The 15,654-nt window shown below is 42.3% G+C and overlaps 1 protein-coding gene across 1 annotated transcript in view; it reads right to left on the reverse strand.

The window, feature by feature from the left end:
- TG (thyroglobulin) overlaps window positions 1-10,856 on the reverse strand; it is a 145,637-nt gene extending 134,781 nt beyond the window's left edge. The window contains exons 1-7 of the mRNA XM_088062023.1: window positions 10,793-10,856; window positions 9,097-9,205; window positions 8,127-8,224; window positions 7,477-7,680; window positions 7,088-7,247; window positions 2,187-2,293; window positions 977-1,120 (exon numbers count right to left, since the gene is read on the reverse strand). Of these exons, the coding sequence (XP_087918149.1) occupies window positions 977-1,120; window positions 2,187-2,293; window positions 7,088-7,247; window positions 7,477-7,680; window positions 8,127-8,224; window positions 9,097-9,205; window positions 10,793-10,856 (886 nt within the window). The remainder of the gene's footprint in view (window positions 1-976; window positions 1,121-2,186; window positions 2,294-7,087; window positions 7,248-7,476; window positions 7,681-8,126; window positions 8,225-9,096; window positions 9,206-10,792) is intronic.
- Between the last annotated feature and the right edge of the window lie 4,798 nt (window positions 10,857-15,654).

A 15,654-nucleotide genomic window follows, 5' to 3' on the forward strand; every position in this document is an offset into this window, starting at 1 on the left:
ATTCCCTAATTTGAGTGGCTTTGGGTGACAGCGTGAGGGCTTCATCCCCTCGGTGGCTGATGAACGAGGTCACATCTCCATCTTGTGGCTGGTACAGCTCCATCTGTGCTGACAGCTGCTGCAGCCCCAGCTACAGCCAGAACAGAGCCAAAACCACCGTGCAGTGCAGAGGCAATGCGCCTTCAAGACTCCCCAGAAGGATCAGCTTGTCCCAAAGCCAGAAAAACTGTGTGACCATATGGCCAGAAGACTGACATCACTATCTGCTTAATATTTCTGGTGATGTGACTCCTTAGCAAGAGTCAGAAAGCGATGCCAGAGGAGTTTGGGACTTTGGATGGGAGGATGAAATATCACACAGGAGATTCCAGCTCTCCCCAGCCAAGGCAGTTTGGTTTGGGCTCTGGTCTAGGAGGGAGGAGGTACCTGACCTCCTATCCTGCAGAGTTCATTGTCTGTATGTGGAGAAACTCTCTCCCCATATCCCTGCCCTGACCAGGGAAGGAATGGGGCCCAAGGGCGGATCCAAAAGTTCAGCCTTGCTGGCCAAACTCTTGTGTGGCCTCCTGGGAATGGTGTGTGTTGTGGTCAGTGTAAAATCCTTACTGTTTCTGTGTGTGCCAACATAAATTCGGGAGCATTTTCTCAGACTTTCAATTTAATAAATCAACAAGTCCATCTCCATAGTCTCAGGGGAAGAGATATGGAGAGTTCATGGGATTTCAAACAATGTGATCTGCAGGCACATGGGGAAGCACTGATCAGAGGACAGGTACAATCTGCTGGTAAAGAATGTACAGTGCAGAGGATAAAAGCCAGCTGCAATTCAGGGACCTTGATTCTTGCATCAAAACTCTGATATTACACGTTTTTAGAGCAAAAAAACTCCTAGAACAACTCTCCCCAACAGCAGCTGTCACATAAAAGCTCCAGAACTGCCACCTGATTTACAGGGCATCTCCTGGGTGTCACTTACACCTGAACTTTCCAGAGGTAGCCAGCTGGATCCCCAGGAATCGCCTCTGCAGGATCCGATGGATGCTGCTCTCCGTGAACGTGCGGGCAGGCTCTGGCACGGAGAAAACCGTGTCGTAAACCTCATCAAGCAGCAGTTCCAAGCCTGGGAAAGACAGACTTTTAGCACAGGGCCTGCTTTTAAGGAAGAAGTCACCTTTATACCAGAGGAGAAAAGCTGGGAGACTCTCAGGAAAAATAAATCCAGTCATCTAAACAAGTAAAATGTGAAGTTATACTGTGCAATCCTAATCCAGTGCTGGGTGCCCAGGCACCACCTTTCTGCCTTGACATCTACCAAAACAAACAGGAGAAACATCCCATAATTGTCTATAGCCTGTGGTTTTGTTAGGTTCAGCCTGCAGTATAGAAATTGATGGAATTTTGGAAACAGATGCTACCAAAACCAACTACAAGTCATTTTGGTTGCATACTGAAAGCTAAAACATTCAGTAGCTTCTCTGACTGCACAGGTTTTTTGAGGACTTCTTTCCTTTCTGGGAATTAAATGCTGAAGTACTCATCTATTATCTAAATTTCAAGCTATTGTGCTTTGTGTTTTTCCTCTTTAAAATAAGTTAAAAATTAAAACCGCAGTATCTAAGGAAGGTCTGGAGATTCTCAGCCTCCTCATTCCTCCTTGCTGAAAAAAGAACACTATTTCTTCTACAGCTTCCCATCAACTATTAACATGTTTAAATCCTGAGGTTATGAGAGATGTTGCAGAGTGGTTGGACTAGATGTCTTTAAAGGTCTTTTCCAACCCAAACAATTCCATGATTCCACCTAAGCAAGAAGAAAAGAGTTAATTCTTCAGGCCCTTTATATCCCCCCAGATTTGTTAATAGGACATGTCAAATATGACAGAGCTTTCTAGTGTGGGCAGGAAGTGGGCATTCAGAAATCCTATTCCACATCCCAAAGAGGACAGGATTTGCTCCCAGGCACCAACTCCACTCATTGCTGGCTGAAGCTGTGCTAGACAGGGTGGGATTTCATTAGTGAGCTCCAGCCCTTCCTGTGGGCATTAGATTGGTCACACTGCTCTTAGCCCTTGTAAGACTGGAATTGAACTTCCAAATGAGTTTGAAGACTGATAGTTGTTATTTGTCCTTTCCCTTGGGAATTCAACACCACCCAGACTGAAGGATGAGATGCTGGAAGGCACTTACCTGTGTCTGCCAGCTCCCTGCCCAGGCTGTCCACACAGTAACAGTACCCAGAGATCTCCGGGAACGTTTCCCTCACCGAGCTAAATTTTTGGAAAGCCCTTGGGAGCCTGGAAGAAAAAGTAGTGTTCTGTGTGTTGTGTGGAGCCCAGGGAAGCCCACTGACCACAACAAAGTACCAGCTGTTTCTTCCTGATTTTGTGGGAGAAGGATGTCTGCAGAGTACAAGGCCAGTGCAAAACACTTTGGTCTCCTTTTGGCAACCAGGCTCTGACATGATCCAGATCACTGTTTGAGCAGGATAGCAACTCTCCTAAATGCCATTTTTCTAAACAAGCAGGGGTTAATCTCCCTTCAAACAGGTTTCTGAGCCTTCATAAGCATGTACCAGCATCTAATTCACTTTCAATTCTATTGTCATCTTCAGAAGCTTGTCAGAGTGTAAAATAGATGGGCCTTGGCTTAATGTTATTACAACACCCATTCATTACCTCCTTCCACAAATGTATGAGATGGCAGAATGCCTAAAAAACCAGGTTGCTTCCCCTTCCTTACATGCCATGTATGATTTCTGCACTTAAGCACAGAAGCTGATAAAAACCTCACTAATATCTTTCATTTTCAAGGCATGGCTCAACACATTGAGGAGAAGGAGAAAGGGCTTTTAATGTACAAGACTGACTTCGGCTTCTTGTTGTAGTGCATCTAAAAATCTTGGTACCTCCCAAGGGTAAAACTCACCTCTGGTTTGTGTAATGTGAGTTCCTACCTGAAAACCTCCTTTCCCTTCCCCCTTCCCCTTGGCTGTGACCTCCCTGCATCCCCTAATCACCCCTGCCCCCTGGTATAAGAGATGAGACCCAGAGCATTTCGCTCTCTCTCTTGCCCCGGATGGACGACAGACAATAAACCCGGGATTACTCCAGCAAGTTTGAGCCTCCTGTGTCTAGATACTTTGAGTCCGTGTTGTATCCACTCCAGGACTCCCTCCACCGCCTGTGCCTTGAGACGAGCAGGCTCTCACCACGGGGGGTGGGACAGAGGGGTCCCATCGGGGAGAAGGATTGCAACAGCTTCTGGAGATCAAAGAGATGGTTTCCAGTGTAATATTCTAGGACTGACAGCAGCCAGATACCAGCAAAGCAATTATTTAAGAAAGAAAGTTAATAGGATCCAAGTTGGAAAACCATAATAAATGTGCTCTAAACTGACAGACATCCTAGGGTTTCTCCAAGCAAAAGGGAAGTTTTCCTAGTTTCGAAGTGCTAAATTCTAAAACAATCATATCATTTTACAGACACATCCCCTTGCCCTGAAATACTATAAAGGTCTGGTGTCCCAGCTCCACATGGTTTATTTGGAAAACCCTAGCAGCAGGGCAGTGGAATTTTCTGCTCGACACCTTCAGAGACTTACACAAATTAGGTTTTTGTGTAATAAGAAAATTGGTGGATTAGGACACTCAGCAATAAGAATATTGGTGGATTAGGCACTGATTAACTGGGAAAAGCAGTTCACACCCACCCTGAGAAACTGTGACCAGGCTCAGTTCAGTGCCACACTCCAGAAGCCCCAGAGATGCTCTAGAGCACAGAACCTGAGAACAGCAATGAAATGCTTGTCTGGCTCAGACCTGGTGCTCAGGTGAGCAGAGCAAGGGGCCTTTGCTGCCTCCAAGACTTTGTCTGAATCACAGAACATTCTGGGCTCTTGGAATTCTTCCTTCCTTGGAATGAACCTTAAAGATATCTAGTTCCATCCCCCTGTCATGGGCAGGGGCTCATTCCAAGTTGCTCAGGATCCATCCAGCCTTGGCCTTCAACACTTCTAAGGATGGGCCATCCACATTTTCTGTATGTAACCTGTGCCAGTGCCTCACCACTCTCACAGGAAAGAATATCTTCCTAACATCTTAATCTAAACCTACCCTCTTTCAGTCAAAAGCCATTCCCCTTTGTCCTAACACTACATGCATTTGTTAAAAGTCCTTCTCCACCTCCCTTGTAGCCCCCTTCAGATGTTGGAAGGTGCTATGAAGTCTCCCACGAGCCTTCTCTTCTCCAGGGTGGACTCTCTCAGCCTGTCTTCATGGGAGAGGTGACTCCTGGGAGCACCACCACCTCCTGCCAGGAGAGCAGAGGATGTTTCTGCTTCCACAGAACATCACAGCACAGCCTTGGGAGTGCACAAAGCAGCAGCACCTCTGTCAGAGTAAGGGGCTGTAACCACAGGGTTGTCCCAGTGTTACCCAGCAGTGCTCCTGTCTCAGAATTTGTACATCCCTGTGTAGTGCTGCTTTGCTCTGGCACCCTTCCACATCTTCAGATAAAAGTTCACTGACTCCCTCCACTTTGGATTGTCAAATCCTGCTCCCCTGCTGGCACTGGCATGCTGAGAGACATCAAAATGTCACACTTCATGGCACAGAGGAATTTCTGCCAGTATAAAAATGATACAATTTAAGGTATAAACACATAAATAGCATATTCCTACGGTCTTCAATGTGCACATGGACATAAACAGCTTGGGCTATTTTAAGATCTTTCAGCTCCCCTGGATTATCAAGCGCTGTCCACTGCCCAGTCAGGACCATGATCTTTTTTCTGCACTGCTCATGTCCTTGGAGTTCATCACCTCAGCACCTCAACCTCAATCTGAGTGAAACAGGATTCAATGGAAAAACTCTGCATCCTGCTTTCTTTCATTTTCAACATTAAAAAGTCACACACACAATTACACTATTTTAAATGGGGCAGATGTGTAGTCACATCTTCTCATTCTGGTTATTTTTTTACAAGTTGAGAGTATAGCTAAATAAATCACAGATATGAATTAGGTCCACACAAGCAAGAAGGTAAAACTTTTCTCACCTTAGGTGGAAAATACAATTCTTACCACATTTTCTATTTTCTCAGACTCTTTAATCACAGCCATCAAGATGAGTAGCAATAACATAGAATTACACATTTTTCAGAGCCAGTCCAAATAAATTGTGACTACATTTAAGTTATGGATAAATTTATAATGTCTCTGTGTTTCGACAAGAATGCTCACACTCAAAAATACAGGAAAATAAATAAATGTGAAGTTGTTTGCTTTCAAAATATGAATCTCTGCTCTTAGCTTCCATCAAAGACAACTCACTACTGATTATAGCAAGAAAGTAAAAAAATTCTTCCTTGGCTTTTGATATTTCAAGAATTCCCATCAATCTGCTACAGGGAGTTCTATATGGCTGCCAATCCAGGCAGGACCTGGACACAGTCCATGCAAAAAAGTAACAGCAGCCAAGCCCTGCAGGTGATGCAGGAAATTTGGGCTCATCATTCTTTTTTGAAGTCTTCTATTTGGGAAAGTCTTCGCCCTAAACTTCTGAGTTTCCTAAATTGTTTGTTTGGGGAAGGGGGTTTAACATACTGGCTTACTCTGGAATATTTATGAAAGTCTAGGGAAATTAATTGGAAAGATAGTTAGGATTATATATCTAAATTTCAAAAATCAGTCTGTAGAAACATTCTCCACTGTTTCCATATGAACATAAAACGTGGGTTAAAATCCCTGTTCAGCTACAATCCTTTGCTGTGGAACTCCTCCCTTCAACTCTTCATTCTGCCCTCTTAGGGGAAGGAATAATGACATTTCAGGCAGCAGTAGTGTGAAAATAAATATATTAATGACCTGAAATACTCAGATATGATTGCAATAGGTTAAGCCAATGCCATAATTAGAAGACAGACAGCTGGGACTAAAATGATCCTGCTGTGATTAATTACTTGACATGGACAGAAAATAAATCCAATCTCACAGGTGTTTGCAGGCAAATCTCCCAGTGGGAGGAAAAAATAATGCCAATTTAAAGCATTGATTTCTCCACTGTAATTGCTTTTTTAGCATTTCAACACTCCACAGACCAACATACAAAAGAGTCCCATTATTTTGCTTTCACCAAAATAACCTCTCCTGAAGCTCTGACAAATTTGCACTGTGCATTCAGACCTGCCCTTCAGTTTTACTTAAATTAAAAAAAGAGAAACCCCTCCAAACAGCAAAACTGACATTTACTATAAAATGTTGCCACAGAGCCAAGTCACAATGAGATGTTTAGTGCACTGCCTTCCACCTGGGAAACTGGTGCTGGCTGAGGTGCCAAGCCAGTGAACTGAGGTTCACCAGACACTGAAAGGTTTCTCGGGAGAGTCTGAACATCTGTGCCAAAACAAATTCCTCTCCCATCAGTTCTCCTTGCTCAGCCCTTATATCTCCATCACAGCATTAATTCTCAGCTCCTCCACAGGACAACAGCTTCCTGTCCCACAGACAGGGATTAGATCCAGGTTTCTGAAGCATTCCCCAGCCCTCTACAACCACCTAAAGACAGCTGTGCACCAGCACAGCTGCTCATCACTTGCTGTTTCTCCCATGTGAGCAACCCTGCCACTGCCTAATATTTAGACAGGTAAGACGTTCTCATTATCAGATGGAATTTCCTCTTTGCACAAGTATCACTTGTCCATTTGCTTTCATCTCCCATATGGAATGGTCTTTCCTACCTCATATATATATCCAAATTCCTCTGTTCCTTCTGCATTTACCTAATTTGCTGTTGACTGTCTGTCTCAAAATTAGCCTATTTTTCCAACTACAGACCACAAAGCGGTATCCAGAACTGTGTGAGGACACACCAATTAGACTGCAGGGATGGAATATATTTATTTTTTAATCAGCAGATTTAAACTAGAAGAAAACTAGAAGTTTTTTCACTTGGTTCATTCTTTAACAGAAAACAATAATGTGCAGTTACAGAATATGGGCTCCATGTAGCAAAAATCACAAAAAAGCAGTCAGATGGTACCTAGAAGGGGTATGCAGGATTACCTTCCTGATTCAGAAGCCTGAGTTCTTACCTGTTGTAACTATGAACAAGATCAAAAACACTCATGTCTGTTGTGTTGACAAACTTGCACTGGACAGGCAGAAACTCCCCGTCTGCTGAGCACTGTGGTGGGCTCTTCTCCCCAAACCCATGCAGGATGCGACGATCTCGGATCTCACAGTTCCCTGGACCTAATGAGGAAAAGAGGTAATGTTTATTTGTGTATTTACATCCCACAAACAGCTGAATGGTCCCCCTGCTGGTTAAAAGGGGGTTACATTCATTACATCAGGCGGGGACAATGAGGTGAATCTTGTTTTTATGAAAAGCAGGGAATTGGACTCAATAATCTTATTGGTCTTTATTCACACCAAGCTTTTCAAACCTACAAAACCCATTATTTTATTGAATATTTCTTACACTGTGCTGGCTTTCCTCTTTGTCTGGTGCCATAAATCTCCATTCCTTCTGGATCTACACACCAGCACTGCCCCAGCTCCGTGTCACACTGCACCTCGTCAAAAGCTCCTGAATCCAGGCACTGAGGGATGTAGGAGATGCTGCTGCTGTTGATGTATCGGCTCACCAAGATCCTCTGCTTTTGCAGCTGGCAAAAGGACAAGCCTGAAGTAGCAGAGAGGGGCACTGTTAGAGGAGGGTTCTTGTTGGGCACTGAATCATTTATTGAGGCAGTATCTGAGTTTTCTCAGAATTGCAAGTTCTAAGTCTGCCACCCGGGTGGCATGAGGACCTTGACATTATGAAAATTGGTAAAGAGAAGCCCACCACAGATGGGGCTGAAGCTCTCCAATTCAAAAGCCATCACATTAAATCAATCTTTCACAATTTGTCTTACTGATACCTTCTTAAATACAGACATCCAGGTGTATGAGGTTTCCATGATAAGCCCTGAAGAAACTCCAGAACTTCCACTTGAAAGACCTAACAAATTACCACAAACTAGAGTCCACCAAAGTCTGGAGCTAGCCCTTTCTTGATTTCAGCTGTTCAAACACAGGTTTAAATGGTTCTTTACTCAATCTAAGCAAAAATAGAAACTTTTTACTCACAAGATATAGGATATCCATTCTGTTTGCTGCCAGGAACCTCAACACCATTCTCATCTACACACCAACAGGAAAGACCATTCCTACTGCACTGGACTGTCCTGAAGAAGATCACAAGTAACATTTTATTCTGTGTGTGTAGAGTCCTCAGTCAGTACCAGACATAAAACCATAAAGCAAACCACACCACACCAAATACTTTAAAATCACAAATAATGGAACTGGCAAGAGCTGAGTTTCTGCTGACTCTGATCAGTGGGAACCCTTAATTCTAGTAATTCTCTGAACTCTTCAGGAACTGCAGATATGTGAATTGAAGTCGTTGAGGAAGCAAGCAGGTTGGACAGAACCCTAATTCTCATGATCTGAGATTCACCAAAGACTTTGAGACAGTTTCTAAGTCAAATCTAGAATGGTCACAGCTGCTACCAGATGCAAAAAAAATTTGAGAAATTCAGAGAAATTACAATCTGTACTCAGCCTCAGCTTTATCTTGTCAGTTTCTTGCACCTTTGACATGCTGCTTTCTAAATCACTATTCTCTGTGTGCTTTTTAGTTCCCTCATTGCCTTTAGAAAGAAACCTGACTGTGCCACTAATGAGGGTGGATAAGTTCTCAGTCACTTGGCTGAGTGTGCCAGCTGGCACACACATTCACCCATGAGCACAAGTAGGAAAACAGCAAACTGCATCACTCTGCAAACTGCACCAAGTATTTGACATGCAAATAATGTGGCCAAGGTTAGCCTGTTAATCTTCGATTGACCTCTTAACCCAGAGATTACTTCCAGTAACAGGGAATTCATTTAGGAGAGGTTGGATCTGCAACATGGCTCAGGGAAGTCCCTTCAAGTCTCCTGCACCTCTCATCCTCCAGTCTACTGATACAGTGGCTCTTCAAGATGAGCTAAAATTTCATTAGCAATGAAAGGTCCCATCATGTGACTGCACGTGAGTAGCAGGGATGAATTACCTGAACTGGCCATCCTCTGAGCACTGAGGAACGTAGGCTTCCCCTGCTGTAAAAGCCTCTTCCCTCTGAAGTTCACATGGACGCAGTGGTTGGGAATCAGTCTGATACTCTGAAAACAGCAAGAAGATAAAACACCTAAGGCTGGTGTCAACCACAAACCCATTTTTATCAAACCCTGCTAGTGCCAGGGCTGCAGGGGAACATCCCAGGGTCAGGGGTCCTCTCTGGCTGTTTTCCCATCGCTCCCTGTGTGCGTTTCCATGTGGGACAGCACAGGGAGGTACTGAACAAACCCACTGCTCTGCCAGCTGCAGGATGAGCACATGGTGGAGATGATCATGAACCCCTTTCCCAGGCCTGTGTTTAGTCAGCCTCAGCCCTGTTCTGTACTGGAATGGCTATAATTTTCTGGTACTTGGGGTTCTTTAGTTAGTTGTGCCTATGACCACATAAGAGCCCTTTGCATAACCACACACACCATTACATTTTCTGAGTAATTATCCTTTATTTAAGCTAAGTCACTCACTATTTCACCAAAAGGAGAGGTATTTCTTCTAAATCTCATGAAAGATTTGAAAATAATCAATTTCTAGTAGTAATATCAGACTAACTCATATTAGGAGCGCTCTCAATTTTCAATGGGCCAAATGATCAACTACTGAAGCCACCTAGCAAATTTTTAATGCATTCAAAGCAGCATTTGCTGCTGTTTTAGATGTAGAATGTAGGAAGATGAAATTCAATAAGTTCTTTTTTACAGAGCAGATTAGTTGATCTGACACTTTCCTCATCCTCAAAATCTGATGAATGTCATGTTCTTAATACCACAGATTAGTTTATAAAAATACAGCAAACAAACCCACAGGTACAGCAATTCAGTCCAAATGTTTGTTTAAGCCAGTATTTGGTCTGAGCGCGATCACACGCTGTAGTGCAAACACATCATAAGGATTCTGAATGCTTTTCAGCCTGAAATAATTTGCAACTCACAGAACTTCTACAGCTGCAGATGGTTCGTGTGCTTCTAATGCTTCTCAATCACACCTGTTTCTGTGAGCTTTTACTGTGACCCCTTAAGACTACATGAAAATTTTCATGGGACTGCAAAATTTCAGGTGATCTCACCTATAGACAACATCACATAGGCAAAGCTCCCCATTTTCACTCCAAACATTGGCTCTGGGATGTGCAGAGATCCCTGTGTACAGTGCTAGAGAGGGTCTACCAAGACACCTGAGTTAAATGACTAATTTATTCAGTGATTGAAATCACTGGTTGTGCAGGACTATCAAACTCAGGCCAAAGAACTGGGGGAACCACTCAGACTACCCAAAATCTTTACATTCAAGCCTAAATTAGATGATGACACCTACAAGTAGAAGATGTGATTGAGGAACTTCAGAACCCTGCAGCAGTACCTTTTCTTACCTATGGTCCTTCTCTAGCCCATGAGAATACATTTTTTTTTCCACCCAAAATCCAGGTGCACAAACCCAAGTAAGCCTGACCACTTAAAGATCCTTATAGTTTAATATTTAACCAGGAGCCCAGCCTTACTTTGCACAGCACACAATAACCAGCTACGTTTGCAGCGTGCAAGACTCAAGATCATGATATACTTCATCAGGACAACAAAAAAGCAGCACAAAGACCAGTCACCCTTGGACAGGCAGATGAAAAGGACAAGTGTACTTACCAAATATATTGGCTGTTGCTATGCTAATAAAGCAACAGAGGGTGCAAAATGGGATGGAGCCCATTTTGCAATGGGAGAGCCCCATCCCCTTCTGTTCGTGAGGCAGCTCTGTGCACCCCACAGAGCCTTTGCTGCCCTTTTATAGCACCCATCTGCAGATGGGTTCACTTCTGTGCTGCTGGCTGGGCACAGAATTGGCTGAGTGACGCACATGATGCTTCTGAGCAAACTGCAGGAGGTCTCTTCAGCTGGAACTGCCCTCCTGGCTCCCCTCAGCCAGCTCTCATCCCTGCTCCAGGGAGCACAACTGAGCCAAATGGCAGCAGGCACAGTGGGTGGCAGGGGGGCTCAGTTATTCCAATAAGTAAATTGAGCATATTGGCATGACTCTGAGCAGAGCTCTGGCTCTCACCTGCCCTGGCTCTGTACTCCCTAGTGGAATTGCACATTTTTGTATTCCCAGAGAGCTGAGCCTGCTGAGGGACAGACCAGAGTGAGACTTCTGGGTGCTGCATATTAGGAGTGAATATAGTTCATAATGTGGTTATTTACTGAGAGAAAAACAGGATGGCTGCACCTCACTGGCTAAAGTGAGTTGAGAATCAGAGTCAATTGTATTCCATCTTTTGCTTTCACTCCCACTTGCACCATGGACTTTAACACAGCCAAGTACCTGACAGGCACAGCTTCACTTCATATGCTTCATCCTCCAGCTGTAACATCAGTATGACCATGAAGCTTCTTAAGTTAAGCTTTTTGGTACTAATTATATGCAAGATCCTCAACACAAAACATATGAGAAATATTATTTCCTTGGTTCCAGAATTTCACTTGTTAATTGGCCACCTCTTGTAACTGTGGGTCAGCATTTACTTGCACCAGGAATTATGAGAACTCACCGTCACTTGTACAAAGATAATTGGATAAACGCCCCAAATAATTACTTAAATAATAACAAGACATGTTTGAAGCTGGATTTAACCTGGGATTTCAAGAAAAAGTGAGAGCAGCACTCTTGTCTGTGATTCATGGGTACTAGATAGCCTAGAAACTCTGCAGATACTCTCCCACAGACTAAGAACATGATAGCAGTGATCCAAACATCCTCCTGTGCTCGCTGTAGACCACTGCCATGCCATGGTGTTTGATGGATATGGTAAATATGATCTGCAAGAGCAGCACAAGCTTGCCTTAGCACATTACTAGGCTTTTAAAAATGAGTGGGACTATATTTGGAATTTGCTTTCAAGCAACTGAACTTGAGCAAAGTCAACCACCTACAGAAAGATCAAGTTGGAAAAAAATTAAGAACACATCCAGCATAGATGATAGACCAAAAAAAGGCAACCTTTAGAGGTATAAAGATGGCAAATCCTGTAACATCCCTGATCAAGCAGACACAGAAAGAGACTAAATTTCTGGATTAGCATAGGATTTGTAAGGAAATATCCATGCAGAACAAAAGAATCCAACTGAATAACCAGTAATTAGTTGGCTAAACTGTGGCTAAATCAGGAAAGTTTGACCATAACATGTATTTCTGACCCAAGGACGCTTCAAGGCTCTCAGGTTTGTGTCTGAGCCTTGCAAAATGGGGCAGACACAGGAGGGCAACAAGAGAGAGCCCAGTGCTGCAGACAGGTTCTGCAGGGGCAGCAGGCTCAGTGTTTGCAGGCACTGTGATGTCTCCAAGCCAGTGGAAACATCTCCAGATGTTTCAGATGTTTCCAGGGGTCTGTGGGTGATACTGATTTAGTCCAATTTTCTAAATTTACTAGAAAAGTATCATTCAGGTTCCTTGTACAGCAAATGGGGAGAGGAGTTTATTAAGGTCACTACTCACTTTCCTTCTTTATTCTTCGCTATAAAAGGCTGATAATGGAGTAAGGCAGACAGGAAAGCATGAAGTATCAATGGGCTATTTTTATCAGAAAGAAGTACAAAGTCACAATATCTACATATTGCTGATTCCCAAGATGATGTTTATTTCTTTCAGAAACACTCAAAAAAACAACCTATGAACTACTCAAGTTGGGAAGAATAGCCAAGTCTTAAAAGTCTCTTAAAAAACTGAGAAAAGGAATTTTGGCAATTGGCATCACTCAAACCACTTCTAGATGTGCGTCAAACCAAGGTGGACATCTTGGTACATGCACATTCAAGGGGATGCAAGAGCCCGTGGATTAAAAAGGAAAAAAAAGTTGTTTACAAAGCAATGTGTGGAATTCACATTCATCAGAGTAAAAGAGGCACTTGGCTACCTGTGGCTGGTCAAATACAAAGTAAGAAAACCTTCAGTGAAGGGACAGTGGTATTGACCTCTATTTTTAGCACCTGAGAAAAGATGGAGTAACATCTTAAATTAGCTCACCAATGAAGAGCAGAAAAGAAGTAGAAAAGGTCCCTGTGGCTAATACAGCCTTAAAACTATGAAGTCTTCAAAATCATTGCTCTACTGCTGGAAATGAGGGTTTTGTTTTGTTGTACCTACCAGCAAAAGCTACTCAATCTATACTACAAATTACAGCTGCTGTGGGAAAGATAAAGGTCAGTAAGATGAGACACTGAAATCACAAACCTCAAAGAAGAAGACATTTATTCATTGTTCCAGTTTTGCATACACTTTCTTAGCAGAAGAGACAGTTTGTGCAACTGCAATTTTACATATTGAAAGGCCCAGGGATAAATGATTCCTGTATAGAAATACACAGACATCTGTATCCACAGGAAAATTACTCTTACCCAAATAAAATTTGAGCCTGAGAAGTCAACCTAAGTTTAAAAAAAAAAAAACTGGAGGGAGCTTCCTAGATGAGGCAGCAAATTGGAAGCAAAAAATTTAAGAACTGAAAACATTGTGAAATGATGCTTGCGTCAATTAGTTTGTTCATTTCAAACAAGAAATTGTTTTCCTGTGTTAAATAAAGCACCAGTGTTGGACAATACTCTCATACATTTTAAGAAAGCTACATAAGAAAGGTTAATACCATTTGTTACACTTACAGATAGAGAACTAAAGTTTACATTCAGCACATTTCTTTCCAAGACTTTTTGAAGCACTTATCTCTATTGTCTCTGATTAAGACCTCATGTGATGCAAAATCAAAAGACGACAAGATGACAGCCCCAGATAATACACTTTTCAGTGTATTCTCTTTATACATGACACCCTCTTCAAATTGAAAGAATGATAGGGAAGTTTCAGTTATTTCCATGCTAAACTTGGCTAGATCAGAAGAGTGGGCACAGGACTTGTCAAATTTTAAATAATAATTTACCACTTGGAAAAGTGCCTTTGGTGACAGAAGAACCTAAAGAAACCCATGTAAGAATATTTGAATTTGCATTTATCCCTGCAGATATTGACCATTTCAGACAAATAAAATGGCCTTTTTTTCTTACTTATTCATTGAAAATAACAGTTTCCCTTTATCCAATAGTACCACAGTGATTCCAGGTAGAAAAATAGGTATTTTATTCTCACAACACCTGGGATGCAGATTGGTTTGAAACCCCAAGCAGGAGCAAGGTCTGCAGCCACAGTGACACACGGGATTTGCAACTTGAATCGATTCAAAATTTGACAGAAAAAAAAAAGCTGAGGCAGTGAGAAAAGTCACCACAAGTCACACAAGGACAGCAACAGGGTGCCAAACCCTTGGTGTTGATGGGACAAAACTGCTTTGGGTCTTTTCAATAATGCAGTATTTAACCTTCTCTGAACTAAAGGCAATGGTGAAGAGCCAGTGGAGTCAGAAAGGAAGTTCAAGGACAAAAAAGCTCCTGCCACACAACAAAGCTGTGAATTCCATAAGCCACCAATGAAAAAGATGGATTAAACCTGAGGAGTCCATCTCTGTCAAGTGACAGATAAAACTAATGGACCTAAAAATTTTGGTAAAGGAACCCTTGGTTTGCCAGAAGTAAAAGACACATTCACAAAAAAGTCAATTTGCGCAGATATTTCGTAGTATGTTTGTACAGATCTGACGTCCTATTTCTATTTCTGCTGCAGACAAGACTCTGGGCTAGCCAGACAGTTGGTCTGACTTGGAAAACCTCTTCTTCAGGAAGTCTGCTAATTAAAAAAAATGTTTCAGTGTGTTGCTCCAAGATCTCAATCTGGTCTTCTATCTTATGCTTGAGAGCCTACTTTGAGACTGCCCCTTCAACAACTATTAATGATTCAGAATTAAAGTTTTTAAGTTCATTACATTTACTATCATATTGACTTTTTCTGTGAATAAAACAATTTTTTCTATGTCAGTAACTTACTGAGATTCTGTCTAATTTCATTCATCTGCTACTTATCATTTGTGCTCTTGTCCACAGGATGTCTAAGAGAAGAACTTCCTTAGAATTGTTAGCTTATTTGTTTTCTACCACAGTAGTGTCTTGAACAACTTGTGGATGATATTAAAATAAATTACTAAAAGCAAATTAAAGTTACTTCGTAATGAGATTGTACAAAGGCACACGTCTGCACACAAGAGGAGATGCCATCACTGTGAATACACTGTTGAAAGACATTAATTGTAAAGAATAAAGTGCATTGCAAAACTCAAACCCTGAAATTGTTAAAACACTAAAACAGTTCAGAAACAGAAATATCTTCTAATTACTTTGCCACATACATTAATTTAGTACTGTAAATAATTTACTGATTGTATAATTTGCCTACAGGCTAAAATACAACTGAAGATTACCTCAAGCCTCGCAATGTAGAAAAGCGAGTATCAATGACTGCACATAACCTAAGGACTGCAGGCTAAACACACAACTGAAGACTCCCTAACGCTTTAAAACATATGCACTCATTAGCTCACCAGAAGAGAAGTCCATGGAAAGGGAGCCCAGGCACA

Source organism: Pseudopodoces humilis, chromosome 1 (assembly GCF_049639895.1).
Source record: "Pseudopodoces humilis isolate 2021_Gansu_Grassland_sample_001 chromosome 1, ASM4963989v1, whole genome shotgun sequence".
In the NCBI taxonomy this organism is placed as follows: Eukaryota; Metazoa; Chordata; class Aves; order Passeriformes; family Paridae; genus Pseudopodoces; species Pseudopodoces humilis.